The sequence below is a fragment of the Lepidochelys kempii genome, chromosome 6 (genome assembly GCF_965140265.1).
Source record: "Lepidochelys kempii isolate rLepKem1 chromosome 6, rLepKem1.hap2, whole genome shotgun sequence".
NCBI lineage: Eukaryota > Metazoa > Chordata > Testudines > Cheloniidae > Lepidochelys > Lepidochelys kempii.
This window is the reverse complement of record NC_133261.1, coordinates 49587851-49600076: the sequence shown is the minus strand read 5'-3', so window position 1 is coordinate 49600076 and position 12226 is coordinate 49587851. Positions and strand designations below refer to the sequence as shown.

At 40.6% G+C, this 12226-nt stretch overlaps 1 protein-coding gene across 2 annotated transcripts in view; it reads right to left on the bottom strand.

Annotated features, from left to right (window-relative positions):
* Positions 1–12226, bottom strand: part of NADSYN1 (NAD synthetase 1) — a 28166-nt gene that overhangs the window by 11636 nt on the left and 4304 nt on the right. Inside the window, exons 5-12 of one of the 2 annotated variants that reach the window (XM_073347864.1) lie at positions 11883–11972; positions 11252–11303; positions 10420–10508; positions 5807–5924; positions 4542–4673; positions 3682–3756; positions 3355–3479; positions 824–872 (exon numbers count right to left, since the gene is read on the bottom strand). In XM_073347864.1, coding sequence (XP_073203965.1) covers positions 824–872; positions 3355–3479; positions 3682–3756; positions 4542–4673; positions 5807–5924; positions 10420–10508; positions 11252–11303; positions 11883–11972 — 730 coding nt within the window. The remainder of the gene's footprint in view (positions 1–823; positions 873–3354; positions 3480–3681; positions 3757–4541; positions 4674–5806; positions 5925–10419; positions 10509–11251; positions 11304–11882; positions 11973–12226) is intronic. The other variant, XM_073347865.1, reaches the window with a different exon arrangement.

Sequence of the window (12226 nt, the reverse complement as noted above, 5' to 3'; positions counted from 1 at the left end):
TATATGATAGTCACCCTCCATTTTCATGTTACAGGGAAAGCATGAGTAATACACTTATCCCCATAACAGCCATAATGGGCCCAGTCTTACTCCCATAGAAGTCAATATGAGTATTCTACTGGATTTCAATGGATGCAGGAGCAAGCCCAGAACTGGCATGAATACAAGCAACACAATTCAGTACTTGTGTGATAGGATTGCATTCATGTTGCTGTTGATTTTTTTTTTTTTTTTGCTTAGGGTTAGGGATGAAAAGAGGGCCCAAAACCAAGCAGAAGCAAAAGAAAAAAATCAACAGCAATATGAATACACAAAGAAAACAGATTCATGAATGAAGCTCTTAGAAGGAATTTCTCTTGAGGGATCCTAAACAATCTGGCCAGATTCAGTGCTGATTTACACCCTACACAATTCCATTGAGTTTAATCAGATTGCAAGGGTGTAAGTCAGCAATGAAACTGGTGTATTGTTTCTGGGGACAGTGTAGAAAGGATGCCATTTTTTATCATGCCATTAAAAGTATGTTGCTTGCAGGAAACTGGAGCACCAACTTAGGTTACCAAAAAAAAAAACCCCCCCAAAAACCCACTTTGTCAATTTTTTTTGTTTTGTTATTGAATTTAAAGAAAGCAGGACTGAGCACTAACAGATTTGAAGAGAACAGTTAGACATACCTTGAATAAGTGCTTTAAGCTTGAACTGAAGATACTAGTGAAAAGTCTCCCAGAATAATCTTGCTCTAAAGAGATCTAGGTAGAGGCAAGCTACCTATACTGTTCTTATGGTTAAAACATAGAAAGACAATGTTGAAAAGAGTTCTTACCTGCTCACTGCGTCTTAAGTAGTCCCAAAGCCAACATGCAGGGCCAAGGCTGAAAGTTACAAAATACAAATATTAAGGCTGTCAAGAGATTAAAAAAATTAACCATGATTAACCGTGCTATTAAACAATAATAGAATACCATTTATTTAAATATTTTGGATGTCTTCTACATTTTCAAAAATATCTATTTCAATTACAACACAGAATACGAAGTGTATATTGCTCACTTATATCTATTTTTAATTACAAATATTGCACTGTAAAAAAACAAAAGAAATAGTATTTTTCAATTCCCCCATTAAAGTATTGTAGTTGAACTTAGAAATGTAGAATTATGTACAAAAAAACTGCATTCAAAAAGAAAACAATGTAAAACTTTAGACCCTACAAGTCCACTCTGTCCTACTTCACATTCAGCCAATCGCTCAGACAAACAAGCGTGTTTACATTTGCAGGAGATAATGCTTTTCGCTTCTTACAATGTCACCTGAAAGTAAGAACAGGCATTCGCATGGCATTGTCATAGCCGGCGTCACAAGATATTTACTTGCCAGATGCTCTAAAGATTCATATATCCCTTCATGCTTCAACCACCATTCCAATCCAAAGCAGTGTGGACCGACATATGTTCATTTTCATCGTCTGAGTCAGATGCCACCAGCAGAAGTCTGATTTTCTTTTTTGGTGGTTCGGATTCTGTAGTTTCTGCATTGGCATGTTGCTCTTTTAAGACTTCTGAAAGCATGCTCCTCACCTCATCCCTCTCAGATTTTGAAAGGCACTTTAGATTCTGAAACCCTGGGTCCAGTGTTGTAGCTATCTTTACATTGGTACCTTCTTTGCATAAATCTCACATTGGTACCTTCTTTGCATTTTGTCAAATCTGCAGTGAAAGTGTTCTTAAGAACATAAGAACGGCCATACTGGGTCAGACCAAAGGTCCATCTAGCCCAGTATCCTGTCTACTGACAGTGGCCAATGCCAGGTGCCCCAGAGGGAGTGAACCTAACAGATAATGATCTAGTGATCTCTCTCTCCTGCCATCCATCTCCACCCTCTGACAAACAGAGCTAGGGACACCATTCCTTACCCAATGAACAACATGCTGGGTCATCATCCAAGACTGCTACAATATGAAATACATGGCAAAATGTGGGTAAAACAGAGCAGGAGACATACAATTCTCCCTCAAGGAGTTCAGTCACAAATTTAATTAACGCATTATTTTTTTAACGCGCGTCATCAGCATGGAAGCATGTCCTCCGGAATGGTGGCCGAAGCATGAAGGGGCATATGAATGTTTAGCACAGGAGTGGCTAATCTGAGCCTGAGAAGGAGCCAGAATTTACCAATGTACATTGCCAAAGAGCCACAGTAATATGTCAGCAGCCACCCCCATCCGCTAACCCCTTCCAGCCCCCAGCGCCTCCCGCCCACCAGCAGCCCTGCCAATCGACGCCTCCCACTCCCTCCCACCCGCTGCAATCAGCTGTTTTGCAGTGCGCAGGAGGCTCTGGTGCGGAGCAGGGAGGAGCGAGAGCATGACAGGCTCGGGGGAAGAGGCAGGGACTTTGGGAGAAGGGGTGGAGTGGTGGCAGGACCTGGGGCAGAGCAGGGGGTTGAGCAATGAGCACCCCACACCACACTGGAAAATTAGCATCTGTAGCTCCAACCTTTGAGTCAGCGATTATGCAAGGAGGTGCATATTAACCTCTGAAGAACCGCATGTGGCTCCGGAGCCACAGATTGACCACCCCTTGTTTAGCATATCTGACATGTAAATACTTGCAATGCGGGCTACAAAAGTGCCATGCGAATACCTGTTCTCACTTTCAAGTGACACTGTAAGTAAAACACAGGCAGCATTATCTCCTGTAAATGTACACAAACTTGTTTGTCTTAGCCACTGGCTGAACGTGAAGTAGGACTGAGTGGACTTATAGGCTCTAAAGTTTTACATTGTTTTGTTTTTGAATGCAGTTATGTAACAAAAAAAAAATCTACATTTGTAAGTTGCACTTTCACGATAAAGAGATCGCACTACACTACTTGTATGAGGGTAGTTGAAAAATACTATTTTATCATTTTAAGAGTGCAAATATTTCTAATAAAAATAAAATACAGTGAGCACTATACACTTTGTATTCTGTTGTAATTGAAATAAATATATTTGAAAATGTAGAAAAACATCCAAAAATATGTAATACATTTCAATTGGTATTCTATTGCAATTAATCGCGATTAACTTTTTTAATCGCGATTAATTTTTTGAATTAATCACGTGAGTTAACTGCGATTAATCAACAGCCCTAATAAATATTCCAGAACAGTTATAAGATAAGAACTATTTCATATTTAAAAATCCATCTTTATTGATCTCCTTTGTTTAGACACTTCTCCACTAGAAGATGGTCGCACACCATCAAGAAATAATTTTAGTCTCCAAATTTTTTTAACCTTACCAATAAACTATGCAACAGACTATATTTTTATTTTGAGTAAATTCATTTCCCCACCTCATTTATGCCTACCAGATTTCTTCCTCAGGACTATGATATCTCCACTGGATTGGCTCACAGGTAGGTACACATATATCATCAGAACACGACAGAGCAAAATTCACTTTTATTCTGGGATAGGAATTCACTTTGCTTGCCTAATTAATAGAATAGAACATTTGGGAAGTCATCAGTTTTAATGTAGCATTTATCTATAAAAGCATGTTCCCAGATAATACTGGAATACTGCAGAAACCAAAGTATTTCAACAGTCTCTTTCAATAATTGAAAATGTGTTGACTCAATGACTTATTGAAATTCATCAAAGAGCACAAGTTCACACATTTGAAGAATGCTTACCTCTAGGTTACGACATGAAATTTCTGCCCTATAACTTCGAACATCTTCCAAATCCAGTGTAGCAACCAAGACTTCCTGGGGAAAGGCATTTAAAATTAGACCTCTGACACAGGTACAGAATGGCTTTTCAAACCCAAATATATGGTACAAAGAACTGTTTAAAAAGGGATACAGCCATTTCCACTGTAGATATTTCCTGCTCAATCTACTCATGAGTGAAGGACCAGTGACTTCAATAGGATTCCTCACATGAATTAAATAAGAACAATTTATACTGAATGCACTGGACAAATAGACTATCCCACAATCTCTACATGAGAAAGTTCATACTGACTTAACAAATTTCTTGTTTGCATAAGGGTTTGCAAAATTAAGCCTATAATTATTACATTCTAATTGACACCTGTGTGTCCAACTGCTTAAATAAGCACATATAAACCAACAAGGCCTGCTCCTCAGCACAATATCCAAACCTCCAGGCCTCATCTACATGAGGCTTTTCAGAAATTCTTCCCCTCCTGCAGCTCCATCACTGCAGACAAAAAAAGAAGTGCTGGTGTGGATTGGGGGCAGGCAATTATTTTACCAATATGACATCTAGACCCCCTTGGAGCAGGGTTGGATAACTTGGTAAAAAGGTACTTGCTTGGTCTACATTAGGGCATCCAGCCAACCTAGCACCAATGGAATTGAACCTGTGCTAGACCAATGGCGGGAGAATTTCTGAAAAGCCTCAGCATAGAAGCAGTCCCACTGACTTCACCTTGCAACAAGGTCTGAGAAAAGGATAGCAATGCTAGGCTGAGGGAGACCAAGGAGTGAAATGAATCTCACAGTGTCAGTCAGCCTGAATTTATTACCACATCATTCAGTGAAAACTGGGATCCTTGAGCAATAGTGTCTCCATTCATAGAAATCATGGCACAACCATCATAGTACAGACGATCACCATCACAGCCTTTCTGATTGGCTAAGACATAAATCCCACCATTCTAAGAAGAAAAAAATGTATTATATTTTTTCCCAAAATATAACAGTTTGAAAACTATGGAATGTTAAAAGGCAAAACTACTGGTTTCTTTTGACACCCCCCCCCCCCCAAGTCCACTCTCCATCTTTACACTGTGGCTAATTTAGGGACCATTCCTTCCTTTTCATTTGAAAAAAGTGCTCAGCACTTTGTAGGGCCCTGTGAAAACAAATAATACAACACACTGGCTACATATGTTACATCTCCCTCAGATGGCTGTTACCGCCAGATGGAGTTGCCCCTTTAGTTCAAGTAGTAGAGGCCTATACTTTAGAACTGAAATTCAAAATTCAGGATGTGGGGGTGTTACAAAAACAACAATTCTTTATAACAGAGGGCTTGGCAAAATGAGGAAGAAATTATGTTTGGATGTCTTGGGGCACAGCTGACATTGTTAAGCAAGCAAAGCATGTTAAATTACTATGAAGAGACAGTCATACACATACCAATCACTTTTCATGGCTTAGCTTGCCATTCATGGGTTTGTTTCTCCCTCACCCCAATCTCTATTAAAAACAAATCTAGTTTTTGCCTAATGACTGAATATGTATTTTTTCTTTTAAAATAAGGTGAGTTTTAGATATAAAAAAATGCAAAACATCTTAACATCTTTATTTTTAAAAAATAATTTCCTTGAGAAAAAATCATCATCTTGCTCATCTCCACCGCAGTTATAAACCTCTGAAGGCAAAAAGACAAGGTGCGGTGGCATACAGTGGATAAAACATTTCATGCTTTCAACAGTAAAATAATTAGTCACTTTGAATGGTGGTTTTGTCTCTTTATTGTTATAGTTTTTTGTTTGTTTGTTTTTTTAAAAAAGGAACCAAGATAGAGAAGAATCAAAGGTGCCCAATCTTTGGATCTCACATCCCTGGGGCTTGGTTTAATTAAATACATCCTGGTTTAAGATTTTGCTGACTCTCCTTTGTAGATTATATGAAAAGAAGAGGACGACAGATTCAGCTTTCCAATGCCATCAAGCTTAATTACTAGCACAGGCGCAAAACACTATGCCCTGTCAGAGTAGAGGAGACTACCCTGAAAAACTGGGCTAAGTAATGAAAAGATGAGTTGGTCTTTAAAAAGACCTACCTTTGCTGTTGCAGAATTTACCACATTCACACGGGTGTGAGCTTTCCGCAGCACATGGTGACTCCCTGACGAATTAGTGAAGATCTCCACCCCATCAAGCCCCATTTCAATATGAGGGCTGTAAAAATAAACAACAGTACAATACTCATCTGGCATTTCCTCTGTGTCACTTAAAATTAGTGGCAACTAATGACAACTCTTTGCCATGCCTAGAGTAGTCCACTGCCAGTTTAATGTGTGTCTTGGTTAGTTCAAATAATGGAAATATTTGCTAAAGCATCATATTTATTTCCCTGCATAGCACTATTCCTTTGTCATGGATGGACTGGTTCCCAGGGAAAAGGAGGGGCTTTGATCATCAAATGCCATCCTTCTAATTCAAAGGAAGTCACCTGTTCCTATATCTGAATATCTTGATCCCAGCGAAGCAAAAAGATAAGATGATCCTTCTTTGAGACGAAAGAAGATTTCTAACATTGAGGGAATTAAAGCATTCCTCCAAGGTCCATAGGTCTCCTCTCTCCTTCTCAGCAAACCGCACAACACAAATAGATCGACTACAGTCACATGACATGGAAATGAGAAAACGAGCATGTTGCATTTTTTAAAAAATTATTTTTATAGGAAATTGGTTGAAAATATACTGATATTAAAAGGACAATCAAACACATTTGAAAATTTTGCACCTTCTATAGCTACAAGGAACAAAGGATGACTAGAACTGAAAGAGTTTAGAGAAACATTTACATTTTTTTTCCTATTTGTTTAATTTATGCATCTGACAGCATTTTGTATTATAGTCAGTTTCACTGTTTCCCCTGCATGTCAATTAGTTCTCCAGTCCTGCCTGCTAATCTGAAAAGACCTGGACCCTAGGTAGTTTCTCCCTTATAAAGAATTTTAAACCTCTACAGGAGAACAGAAAAAACTCTTATAAAAAAGTCTAAGGAATTTAAAAATTAAAACAACAGAATTCAGGACACACTATTTAAAGGGCACTTAACTGTGCACTGGAATTCACTTTCCCCATAAGCAGGAAAGAAATTTCCAGAGCTTCAACTGAATACCCTTTAAATAGTATGTCTTGAATTTTGCATGTCCTGAGTTAGCTTCAGCTATTTCGCTATGCACTGCCTGCACTATTAAATTTAAAAAAAATAAAACTGATCATTAAAAATGAATAAAACCTAAATTAAAGAGTGAATAATACACCTGTAGGTGAGTGTGCAAGTGATATCATGAGGGAGGTAAAATTCTGCAGTGTGGAAATTAGTTAGGTTCTCTGAATATGGTACAATGATTGGGAGTCTCCTTTGCAGATAAGTGGCCTGATAGTGATCTCACTTACACCACTGTGATGTTAAAGAATTTCTCTTGATTTACACCAATGTAAGTAACACCACTATCAGGCTCATCATTCGAGTGTGACATTCTATACCTTGGGGGAATGTGCTGTAACCCTCATATTCCTCATTTTCATATAATCGTGATCTTACGTATAAAGCATGCCTTGTAAGGTATCAGGGGAAAGGTTATCTGCTGCTCAATCCATTTCTCTATCCATATATGTATATCATTAATTCATATGAAGTTATGAGAATTTTGTTGTATGGTGGTCACTAAAGCATGCTGTAAGTTGGGGAATCAGCCAGACATTAGCTCCCCAGAGGCAACAGCAAGGAAAGTAACCAACGCCTAGGTGCGGTGTCAAGCAAGGGAGCTACGATGCAATGACTCAACTGCATGAGGCCACACCAGGGGAATTGATCAACCTTGCTTGAAGAGACTAAGGGCATGGCTACACTGGAAACTTTCAAAGCGCTACTGTGGGAGCGCTCCCGCAGCAGCGCTTTGAAGTGTGAGTGTGGTCGCGCACGAGCGCTGGGAGAATACTCTCCCAGCGCTCCTGGTAATCCACCTCCACAAGGCGATTAGCTCAGAGCCTGTCCACACTAGCGCTTTAAAGCACTCAGATGTGCTGCACTCAGGGGGGTCATTTTTCACACCCGTGAGCCAGCAACTTAGAGCGCTATAAAATGTAAGCGTAGACAAGCTCTTATGCTCACCTAACTCTGGGGGGAGTGAAAGGGAGCAGCAAAGCCAAGAGGGAGGAAAGGACATGATAAAAGGGAGAGGCATTTGCCATGCTGCTCTCTCTCTTCCACCTACATCTACAGACACCACCAAGCGACTGAAGCGCTGATCAAAGGGGAGAGCCTGGCTGAAGAGCAGCCAGCCTATGGTGAGAACCATCTAAGTTTGTAAGGACACTGAAAGGGTTAAGAACAGCATTAAGAATGCGTTTTGCTTTTATTTTATTTATTATTTATTCTGACTTCTTATGCTTTGATTTATAATCACTTTAAATCTATCTTCATAGTTAATAAATCTGTTTATTCTACCTGAAGCAGTGCATTTGTTTTGAAGCGTGTCAGAGACTCCCCTTGGGAGAACAAGCCTGGTACATATCAATTTCTTTGTTAAACTGACTCACTCATATAAGCTTGCAGCGTCCAGCAGGCATAACTGGACGCTGCAAGACGGAGGTTCCTATGGTTGTTTCTGGGACTGGAGATATTAGCTAGTGATATTCACTTGCAAGTAGCTTGGAGCAGCTTACATGCCAGAGGCTGTGCATGAACAGCCCAGGACTGGGGGTTCTCACAGCAAAGCAGGGTAAGGCTGGCTCCCAGAGTCAAGGATTGGAGTGACCTAGCAGATCACCGGTCTAGATAACACCAGGTGGGAATGTTGCAATGAGTATCTTTCCTAATTCTTCAAAAGACACACAAAACCATAGTGGAAAAGTTTGGTTCCATATGTATTATCCTGGAAGACACTGTAGTACAATGAAACTCCTGATACATAAACTGGTTAATTAAAACTCTCAGGTTTATCTGTCATCCCAAGGAGTGACTTGGGCACACAGAGTTCTCAACACTGAAACTGTAATACATAAAGACAACAAAATTCTTTGTCCCATTTACTTAGACCCCTCCCCCACATGCATTTCTTGCTCCTTGTTATGTTTTGATAATCCAAATTATGCCGGTACTGTCTGAAAGATATTTTTCCATAGAAGAACATTAACTGAGCTTTGCAGAGGCATCTCTCCTTCTGGCAGCTTCAGGACATGGTTCATCCTGTTTTTCATTCATCTCTTTGTCTTCATAGAATCATAGAATATCAGGGTTGGAAAGGACCTCAGGAAGTCATCTAGTCCAACCCCATGCTCAAAGCAGGACCAATCCCCAACTAAATCATCCTAGCCAGGGCTTTGTCAAGCCTGACCTTAAAAACCTCTAAGGAAGGAGATTCCACCACCTCCCAAGGTAACCCATTCTAGTGCTTCACCACCCTCCTAGTGAAAAAGTTTTTCCTAATATCTAACCTAAACCTCCTCCACTGCAACTTGAGACCATTGCTTCTTGTTCTGTCATCTGCCACCACTGAGAACAGTCTAGATCCATCCTCCTTGGAACCCCCTTTCAGGTAGTTGAAAGCTGCTATCAAATCCCCCCTCATTCTTCTCTTCTGCAGACTAAATAATCCCAGTTCCCTCAGCCTCTCCTCATAAGTCATGTGCTCCAGCCCCCTAATCATTTTTGTTGCCCTCCACTGGACTCTTTCCAATTTTTTCCACATCCTTCTTGAAGTGTGGGGACCAAAACTGGACTCCAGATGAAGCCTCACCAGTGCCGAATAGAGGGGAATGATTACATCCCTCGATCTGCTGGCAATGCTCCTACTTATGTAGCTCAAAATGCCATTATCCTTCTTGGCAACAAGGGCACACTGTTGACTCATATCTAGCTTCTCGTCCACTGTAACCCCTAGGTCCTTTTCTACAGAACTGCTGCATAGCCACTCGGTCTGTAGTGGTGCATGGGATTCTTCCATCCTAAGTGCAGGACTCTGCACTCGTCCTAAGTGCAGGACTCTGCACTCATCAGATTTCTTTTGGTCCAATCCTCTAGTTTGTCTAGGTCCCTCTGTATCCTATCCCTACCCTCCAGCATATATATACCACTCCTCCCAGTTTAGTGTCATCTGAAAACTTGCTGAGGGTGCAATCCACGCCATCCTCCAGATCATTAATGAAGATATTGAAGAAAACCAGACCCAGGCACTCTGCTTGATACCGGCTGCCAATTAGACATGGAGCCATTGATCACTACCCATTAAGCCCAATGATCTAGCCAGCTTTCTACCCACCTTATAGTCCATTCATCCAGCCCATACTACTTTAACTTGCTGGCAAGAATACCATGGGAGACCGTATCAAAAGCTTTGCTAAAGTCAAGGAATAACATGTCCACTGCTTTCCCCTCATCCACAGAGCCAGTTATCTCATCATAGAAGGCAATTAGATTAGTCAGGCATGACTTGCCCTTGGTGAATCCATGCTTACTGTTCCTGATCACTTTCCTCTCCTCTAAGTGCTTCAGAACTGATTCCTTGAGGACCTGCTCCGTGATTTTTCCAGGGACTGAGGTGAGGCTGACTGGCCTATAGTTCCCTGGATCCTCCTCCTTCCCTTTTTTAAAGATGGGCACTACATTAGCTTTTTTCCAATCATCCGGGCCTTCCCCGATCACCATGAGTTTTCTTACCTTTTTGGTGCCCACAGCTCTTCACAGATTTCACTCCCGAGGCATGTATCTTTGGTTGCTAGCACTGCATCACCAAAGGGAACAGTTTCCTGAGGTAAACAGAGAACACAGACATGCATGTTTAACAGGGGGCATTGCCTTATAGGAGTTAAAAAATTAATCCCCAAAAAATAAAAATATTGAACTACATAAAATTAGTATCAAAGCAAAAGCACAATGCACATTCTCTAATCTCAAACTGATTTTACTTCGAGATAGGCCCAAACTGAAAAATCCAGATCAGGTTCTTACCTCTCCCAGAGTTCCAGTGGTGTTAGGAGCTAGGGTTTTGGTTCAGGCCCATCTCTTTTTAATTAAAGATCCTGGAAAACAGGGGTAGCCCATGCAGTTCTAGAAGCCACCCTCAGATTTAACATAAAGGTGCGGCAATAAGTCAGAGCTGTCTACTTAGATCAAGATGGAGCACTTTGTGCTGTAACATGCAACTGTTGCAGGTTGCACCTGTGCATGAAGCAAGGGGAAAAAGCTGTTCTATTTTGGGAAATTCAGGTATGATCCTCCAGCTCCTGGTAAGCAGCCAAAGTGATCCTCTGTTGGGCAAACTTTGGACCCTCTTGCCTTGCCGCAGAACATTAACATTTAAGTAAATAAGACTAAATTATTCACTCATTCTCACAAATAACTCAAACTTCACTGAAACCACTGAATTTGCACTATTGTGACTGACAGCTGAATTTGGCCTAACAGTTTTTACTGTCATTAAGTTCTTTTTTATTAAGTTATGCCTAGTTGACACTAAAACAAAATCAGAAAACACATTCCTTAAACTCACCTGTCCTGTCACCTCCTGTATCATCCTGGGGAGAAAATATTCTTCCACAAACCTAAAACAATTATACAAATCAGCAATGCTCAGAAATAAATTTTCTGCTTGAACTCAATGCTACAGTCAATGCTAACCTGATGTTTCATAGAATTCGTCAGAAGGGACCATTATATCAATGCATGTGGATTGTGCCGCAAGGCGGCCAGAAATCCATGCTCCATTCTTGAGGTAGAATCTTCTGTAAACATCTAGAGAAGATACCCAGCTGGAGGTGGGTTTAGATCCCTAAACAGGCTGGGGACCCTTCCAACCCTAGACTCCACGGAAACGATTCTGCTTGGTTTGAAGGCAGTCAGGGGAAGTGGTATGGAGGGGAAGGACACTGCCACATTGGCAGCAGATTCTCTATTCTTTAAAGAGCCTCCCCTCCATGCATGGCTGTATGGGATACAAGTTTAGTCCTATTTAAAGAGCTTTCTAAATGAAATACCATTAGGTGGCTTAAATGAATTTCCCTTGCTGCTGAACCTGCAGTAGAAATAATGAATTGGCATGGGGATTTCAATCCCTTTGCTGTAACTGCAATGGCAAATCCATGCTTTTTAGCAGCCTCAGTAGTACATTGTACACAGCCCACCGTGCTCTGCTCCATGGGGTAAACCATCGAAGTTCCCTGTAATTTCCTGTATTTGCCAGTATCATCTTTGGCCTGATCAGAAGAATTTTCCTTTTAAAAAAAAAAAGGTGGGAGAGAGGGTTTAAGTACTTACACTGTAACAAAGGCAAATGAGTATTAATAAATGCCAAGTTTCTATTTATTTTTTCAGTATGTTTACTTTGCATATTTGACAGCAATTTATATACAGTCATTTTCACTGTTTCCCCTTGCATAGTCGGCCTGTTTCAGCTTCCTCTCTTGGCTTCGTAGGTCCATCACACAGCAGTGGGAATCTTTGATATTTACATTAAGAAGTAAGACGT